The sequence below is a fragment of the Hordeum vulgare genome, chromosome 4H (genome assembly GCF_904849725.1).
Source record: "Hordeum vulgare subsp. vulgare chromosome 4H, MorexV3_pseudomolecules_assembly, whole genome shotgun sequence".
In the NCBI taxonomy this organism is placed as follows: domain Eukaryota; kingdom Viridiplantae; phylum Streptophyta; class Magnoliopsida; order Poales; family Poaceae; genus Hordeum; species Hordeum vulgare.
This window is the reverse complement of record NC_058521.1, coordinates 370516021-370524176: the sequence shown is the minus strand read 5'-3', so window position 1 is coordinate 370524176 and position 8156 is coordinate 370516021. Positions and strand designations below refer to the sequence as shown.

Genomic DNA, 8156 nt, shown 5'->3' with positions numbered 1-8156 from the left:
GAAAATGAAAACTTTCGTAGCCAACATTGTTTGCAATTCCAAGATGCACCCTTGTGCACAATATGATGTCATTTTAACAAACTATGACATGAATTCGGTCATAAGATTAATCATTTGCCTCGCTTTCGTTGGAGTCCCGTGGTTGGAGTTGCTCTTATGACCAATTCAAATGGTCTCAATATCATACCGTGTTCTGATTGGTCAATGGATATGTCACATGAATCATGCATCAAAGACCAGATGATCCCGGATTCAATGGAAGCCCTCTCCTCCCCAGCGGAAACCCTAGTTTTGCCCTCCCATCGCCTTCTCCCACAGAAAACGATCCTCCGAAGCTTCCCAGGCTCGACGTGCTCACTGCCACCGGCGACAAGACGGGCGTCTCCAAGCCCAGGCGCGCCTCCGATCCCAGCCCTCCGCCCCCGAATGGATCGCCCTAACCCCCTGTTCCGATTCATGAGCTTAACACCGCTCGTTCCTCCCCCGCATCGCAGGTCGGAGGTGCACCGGGGACGGGGACTACCACCGCGCGGTGCACGTGTGAATCTACTGCGAGAGCACCGGGGAGCTGCTACTGCAGCGCCGCGCCGACTGCAAGGACTCGTGGCCCGGCCAGTGGGACATCTCCAGCGTCGGCCACGTCTCCGCATGGGACTCCTCCCTCTCCTCCGCGCGGTGAGTGAGCCCGCTCACCTCGTTCAGTCGCGCTTGCTCCTGTTACTTGCTGTAGCGGACTCGGATGGATGATTGTTGCACAGGGAATCTTACTGCTGTCACAGACATATAGTCAACTCATGGGATGTGTGGTTGCACATGCCTTCCACATTGTCACAGAGTGTCTACAATATTGTATGTCGATTACACCGTGGGGTCACTGAACTGCCGGCCGATTACTCTGTAGTGTGATTCTGCTGATGATGGGTTCTAATTTGTACTGGCATTGATCACCAGGAGGGGTTGTATTCCTGTTAAAACATTATTTTAGAAGGTAGTTATAACTTATCACTTATGGGGTGAGGGGTTGTCAGATCAAATGCGTGCTATGTTGTTACACAGAGTCTGTGATGTTGTTCATAGTTTTTATATTTGTTATTATGCGCTGTGGTCACTGAGTTGCTTAAATTTGCTGGCCAAGAACCATGTAGTGCTGTTCTATGCTAGGTAACTTATGTATCAAAATCAGGGTTCTAACCTTTACTGGTATCTGCCATGGATCAACAGGAAGTAACTCGATCCAAGTATAAGATTTTGCTAACAAGGGTTGGTTGTTTGGTAGCTAACCAAGTCCGATTTTATTAACATGTTCTTTTCTGAATCTTTGTCCATTTATGAAACAATGTATCCAATGAGAATGCACCTGCATGTTATACATTTTCTGAATAATTACGTTCTGTTTCATGGTTTGGTGGTTTGGTGATGCCATTATCTTGAATGTTCCACAGTATTTGTACAACCAAGCAGATGATTGAATTAAATTATGGGGAATTCTCGTTGTGTTCATGTAATAACTATAGACATTATGCATTTGTCCGTTATACTGTAGATTTAAACTGTTGAGTGGAGCCAAACTATTTACGAGTGAATGTGAAATTTGTAAATAATTTCTAATTATTTAATCAAATAGCAAATTAGACATGTGTTTTTGCTGGAAGCATTACTATACAACAACATCCCTATGCGACATTCCTTCATTCTAAGCAGACTATAATGTCTACAAATTCAGCCTTTGTTAGTGCTAAGAACATATTATGAAATGCAGCCTCTGGTATTGTTAAGAATGCAGCCTATGTTATGTGTAACCATGTGTGTCACTTCTAATAATGGATCCTCTATTATGTACATGATGCAGGTCCACATAATTACCCCAGAGAGCAGTTATGTTTACTTTGTTGCTTGTAGCATTTTACTTGAGACTCTAGCTCTAATTATCATGTGGGGAGCATGCTTGCGGATCTGAAATCATCTCTTGTTGTTCCGGTGGTTGCAGTACACGACGGTCAAGCCCTTGGCCGACAGAGTGTTTCTCAAGACCAAGACTGCTGAGCAGAAGACGACTGGTGGGATTTTGCTCCCTTCAACTGCGCAGTCTAAACCTCAGAGTGGTGAGGTGGTTGCTGTTGGAGAGGGAAGAACCATTGGGGATAGCAAAGTACAAGTTGGCATTAAGGTATGGCCTGTGCAGTCACTTTGTTTCAGTCTTATCAGTAGAATTTTTGTTATAGCGAATCCAGTCTGAAGCATGCTAAAATGCTGATATGATGAAGCTTGCAATGTGCTTGTGTTACCTGTTTGGATTCTAGGATTTTACACATGTTGTGCCAGTTTTGTTGTATCTGGTTCGGTCCTTTTATATATTTTCCCATGATAATTAGTTTTCAGTAAATCAATATGCTCAAATATTATGAGTAGGGTTTTAGTTATAACAAATCCAGTCAGAAGCATGCTATAGTGCTCGTGAATCCGGTTTAGTATGTGCCATGAACCGCTAGATGCGTATGCGTTGATGGGTTTGTACGCGATTTGCTCTGGGTTCTCTAGCTCTTACACCTTTTTTTGAATTGTTCACAAATATATGATCTTGCTAGAGGCCGGACTTGCTATCTCTTGGCAGTTGGTCGCTTGTTTGCTGCACGGCAGCAGCAGCATGCAGCACAAACCAGTATCTAGCATGTTGATGATGTATCTAGCACTCAGTATCATTCTTAAGCAAAGCTACTGTTTTTTGATTTACTTTCAGTGTTTCTTTGACCTATGGTCATTGTCAACAAAGATCTGAATTACAGTGCCGTGTCCTTAAAATTCCAGTCCAAATTGTAGTGTAATTTTCATTTTGTAATATATCATATGTAAATTACAGTGTAATGTTAGTGTACTTGCAGTTCTTTTTACAATGTATGTACATTGTAAACACACTCCAATTGCAGTACATTTGGTCTCTGTATATTGGACATGGAAGGGGTTTTTGTAACTGAAATATCAGTCTAGTGTATTTTGAAAATTCCAATCAAACTTTTAGTGTATTTTTTATTCTGGAATTTATTCTATGTAAGTTTCAGTGCCATTGTACTTACACTGTAACTCACACTAATTGCCCTATTTCGAAGTGTAATTTTAAGTGGTTTTCACTGGAACTTATTGTTTGTTTTACTGTCAACATAATTACCATAAATCTTCTGGTAATCCTCTTCATTGTAAATCTATTGCTACTGAATTGTAAATCTACTGCAAAATCACTGTAAATCTATTGCAAAACTGTTTTACACTGTAATTTTAAGTGGTTTTCACTGAAATTTATTGTTTATTTTACTGTGAACATAATTACTGTAAACCTTATGATAATTCACTGTAAATCTACTGCAAATCTGTTTTAGTGTAATTTTAAGTGGTTTCCACTGGAATTTATAGTTTGTTTTACTATATGAACATAATTACTGTAAATCTTCTACTAATTCACTATAAATCTATTGCTAATGAACTGTAAATCTACTGGAAAATCAAGTTTGTTCATCCAACGACCGCGTGCTCCTTTCTTATTCTGGTTTCTTATTGTTCTTCCAAAGGGGGGAGGGCTAGTGAAAGGGATGCATAAGTTTTCTTGCCGTGCAAGTCCAACTCTCCTTGGTATACTATTTCTGGAGATTGTTGTGAAATTGTTGTCATATTGTTTAGCCCTGCCTCCATCCTCCAAGATCTAATATGCATGTTTCCATGATGTATATTGTCTTTGCTGAACTGTTTGTTGTGGTTAATACTGAGGTCGTGATATTTGGTATTCTGAACATTCGTTTGATATGTATGCCACACTTTTCAACTCATGTCATGTTTAATTTTTGATGATATATATTTGCAGATATTTTGCCTAACTTCAAGATGAGTGTTCTCCCTTTTATACAAGTGAAGCCAGGCTATAGATATTCAAAGAAGGGATAACATATTTTTGTATAAAAAATTATGTATTGATAGCTAGGTTATGTGCATGATGTAAACTCTGGAATTTCATATATCTTCTCTCTGTTTCTGAATGAAATATTGTATATTTCTGAATTACAATTGTTTTTTTTTGTTTATAATAGTGATTATGTATGTGATTTGAAAATAAAATACGTTGGAATTGTTTGACAAAATACAAAATTTATGGTGTGGATTCGAATTTTGAGACGAGGATGACATGTGGGACCAATCTGACTAGTGGGACTAGTACAAAAATAAAATGGCCAAAAAACAAAATCAATAGAAAGTAAAAGGCCACAACCCAAAATAAAAAAGGCTAAAATGTTGGGGATTATTGGGCCAGGCCCATGCAGCTAAGCAAAATAAAGAGAGAAAAAACATTAAATGGGCTGGATTAATGGGCTCGGCCCATTTAGAACACCGAATTGGACCAGGCTGATTCTATGCCACGTCAGCTTGCCATGTCAGATCCGACGTGGCGTGGGTTGATTGCTAGTGACCAAAATAATTTCAATGCTTTCGTTTTGTCGTAAAATTCTACGACCAATCCAGCAAAAAGGTCGTTATATTTCATTAGAGACCCTTATCTTTTGACCATTTGTTTTTGGTCGTAAAAAGGTCGCAAATGAAAATCAATGACCATTCGGTGACCAATATTGAAGGTCGTTATTTGACATATTTCTTGTAGTGAAAGGAGGAGGTTGAGGAGTGGTTCGACACTTTGGTCGAGGTGCGCGTCAGGGATGAGGGGTAGATGGTACGCTCCACCACCCCGATGGAGATCGCCTAAAGATGTCACAGTAATGGAACCAATGATGATCTATGGGATCCATGGTTGCCTCTTTTACGATTCTACGAGAGGCTCCGGTGCGCGAAGAGCATCAATCGGCCAGATCATGCGTCGGGTTTATATAGGTTCGGGCCGCTCAGGAGCGTAAAACCCTACCTCTTGTTTTGGTGGTAGTTTTTAAAGTCGGTTCAAGTACATGATTGCAACATCCTAGCAAGGATGCTCAAGATGTGCAACTATGCATGCAATTGAACAGAGTATCGACCCTTCTCCGGGTAGCCACGTACCTCCTTTTATAAGGTAAAAGGGCTTACCATAGTGGCTAGAACAATATTTTTACTGGTGTACAGTGCGTACTATAGTGACGGGCCTGCTTGCTAGAATAGGTAGTGGCAAATACCTAACTTTGACGGACTGTGACATGCGCGTTGAATACGCCATAAGGTAGCATGCTGGCGACGTCTCCCGGCAATGATTTCCTCTATCTCTATGTCATCCGCCCGACTACCTATTATTCTGCTCCGACGCTGTGGGACGGGTGTCACCGCGGCTGGGACGCGCCCGCTCTCACGACCACGTGCCTCTTCCAGCTCTCCCTTCCTGCCTGCCTGCTCGACACCTTGGTTGATGTAGGCAATCACCCCCATGGTGACGTGGAGCGGGGGCTTGGCGGGCTATGATCTTGTTGGGTGCCGCGAGCGGACGAATGCATAGGCTGGTGGGAGTCTTTTCCGCCTCGCCTTGGTCTTGGTCTTGGTTTGCCTTGGGGCTCAGAGTGAGCTCGACAAAGAGTTGCCGACCTAGGGGCCGCAGTTGCCCGTTCCTAAGTGAGGGCGACTAAGGACCCCATTTTTAGTACACTGGCAGATTGACAAAATCCTAACTCATTGATCAAAGGTTGCACTAAGAAATATGGACTAGGTAGCGGAGTCAACCTTAGGAAGTTAGGATGATGATTCAATAACCAACACACCAAGAATGAATTTATGGTCCATTAGCTACCAAGCAACGGGGTTTCTAGGAGTATTGATTTCACACATCACGGTTCGCTTGTCGTCTTTACGGTGGCAACCAACACGAAGACCGAGGAATGAACAATTACAATTGGCAGAAAGGTAGGTTTGGGAGCGTCACCGTTAGAATGGAGAACTCATCGAGCACTCTTATTGTGACCATTTGGTTCACGAAGAACTTCTTCCATGATAGTTCATGGTACTGGAAGAATGATATACCATGGACGTCGAGGACTCGAAAAAGTTACTGTTTGCTAAAGGGACGAGAAAACGCTATCAACAGGAGTGAGTAGAATGATCCCTCTGTTCAAGAACCCAGATATATAACACCTACTAACTAGATAACATCACATGATGCTTTTTCACAATGATGGACATAATCATCACATTGGGAACACAAGCATAACAATACTATTGGGTGCTTTTCTGAGATAACATGGTTTCCTAACACTTGAACAAATACATCGTGGTAATAGAATACCTCAACACAATAATTAGCATGCTTTGTCTGGACCAAAATAAATTAACTTAGGATGAAAGGATTTGTAGATGCATCAGATTATTTAGGAACCTTGGATATCTTGAACAAAATAACGGTTGTACGAGCATGAAATATGAAGCAAAATGCATGAAAACTAACAACATAACATTGAATTCCTATGGAGACATCAATTCCGAAAGGCAAGAACTTTCCTATATGTCTACATAATAGTAACTTGTCATCTTGATAGATAGATGAGAAAGATTAGTTCTTAAACCCCGTAGAAAATAAGAGGGTGACTCAACATTAGAATGACATGAGGAAAGGAGTAAAAAGACTCTTACGTTCCCTTCCATAATCAATTCCCTTATATAACTAAAACAGTTCTAGTCTCAACATTGACCAGTTTGGCTAGGTAATCCTACAGGTAGTCAAGCTCTTATATCAATGATATCGGGACCCCGATCCTAAGCCATACGTATCTAGCATGTAACATATCACATTACTTTGTGGCCTCACGCACGGTAAGCCCCATGTCTTCCACCTTACCTTGGATGGGACCGTTTGCGTAACTTGGCTCACTTATATGAATATGTCGCTAGAAATAATATGTGAGAGAACCCGGGTCGACATGAATAGTTATAAACCAAAGTGTCACATCCATACATGAATAGACATACATAATCCAGCAATGTAGGTGTCTTTCATCGACTGCATGTAGACGAATCATAGCAAGCTACATGGACGCCATTACACCGTGAGACATTTATGTCATTAACTGCGTGTAGATGAGTCATAGCAGGCTACATTGACTCCATTACACTCTGTGACATTTCCCCGTGGTTACAGATACAACAACAAAGAAGGATACATGCCGATCAATCAATGTGTCCGAAGTAGTAGCAAGCTACCATGGCTCGCTGGAAGCACAAAGATGCATTTCCCTGTAAAGAGGGCTACTAAAGGCACACAACTAGGTGTAAAATCCCACACATAGAATGCATTTAAAAATATACACGCAATATGCACGATATGTGTAGATACAACATGACATTACAACACAACTTTACGACTGAAGCACTTATTAAAGTCTCACAAGAGTCAACATAGTGTGATATTACAAACAGGGGTCACATGACCCACCAATCAAGTCACACAAGCAACAAGCATAAGCACAACATGTCTGAGTACATACATCTAATAAAAATTGCTGGAGGAGCCTGAAAATCTACAACGGCCCTCCCAAAGGAGTCATACCTCTGTCCCGGATTCCCAAGCTAATTCGATCAACATTGAACACATCCTTGAAAACCAGTAGTGAGATTAAGGTTTCCTCTTCCAAAACATTAATAAGCAACTGTGAGTACAAAAGTACTTAGTAAGACTGACATTACAACTATCTACATATGCATCATTGTCAACAAAGGGGATTAAGGAGTTTATTGCAGCATGCCAGCTTTGACTCTTGTCTAACTTGTACTAAGACTACCAGTTGTACCTTTGGGGTAAGAGAACGCACATGAGTCCACATATTCACCACATCAATACACCACCATGGATTCTCTCCCATCTTCCTATGAGAAGGCCATCCATAACACTCGCACTTATCATTTGCATTTTAAACTATCCATTTAAATTGTCTATGTACCACACAAGTTTCCAAGTAGTCCATATCCGTAGACGCAGCTATTCGAATAGATTAATTAACGCCACAGTGTTATACTTCTTCACGCATGCTCTCACCACTTATCATCATATGCACATTATGCATCTCTGCAACCTTGAATCAGAAGCACTAGCGTGGGTATCGGCCACGACCTGACTAACCACACAATACTCTATTCCTGGTTTATCGCCTGTTTGAGACTAAACCCGCAAGGAAGTCTCGCCGAAGTTTCCTTTACAACCCCAAACGATGTGT

At 41.3% G+C, this 8156-nt stretch overlaps 1 protein-coding gene across 1 annotated transcript; it reads left to right on the top strand.

Annotated features, from left to right (window-relative positions):
* Nucleotides 1-200: 200 nt before the first annotated feature.
* On the top strand, nucleotides 201-4101 carry LOC123448643. Its single transcript, XM_045125604.1, has 4 exons — nucleotides 201-394; nucleotides 495-675; nucleotides 1988-2167; nucleotides 3851-4101. The coding sequence occupies exons 1-4, from the start codon at nucleotides 225-227 to the stop codon at nucleotides 3872-3874; spliced, it is 555 nt and encodes a 184-aa protein (XP_044981539.1). The 5' UTR covers nucleotides 201-224; the 3' UTR covers nucleotides 3875-4101.
* Nucleotides 4102-8156: the final 4055 nt, after the last annotated feature.

Excerpts from the sequence above, each read along its gene's own strand:
- LOC123448643 (XM_045125604.1), top strand. The coding sequence starts at position 225 with ATGCATCAAAGACCAGATGATCCCGGATTCAATGGAAGCCCTCTCCTC. Across the intron at positions 395-494 it reads ACGGGCGTCTCCAAGCCCAG|GTCGGAGGTGCACCGGGGAC; the intron begins GCGCGCCTCCGA and ends CCCGCATCGCAG. Across the intron at positions 2,168-3,850 it reads AAGTACAAGTTGGCATTAAG|ATATTTTGCCTAACTTCAAG; the intron begins GTATGGCCTGTG and ends ATATATTTGCAG.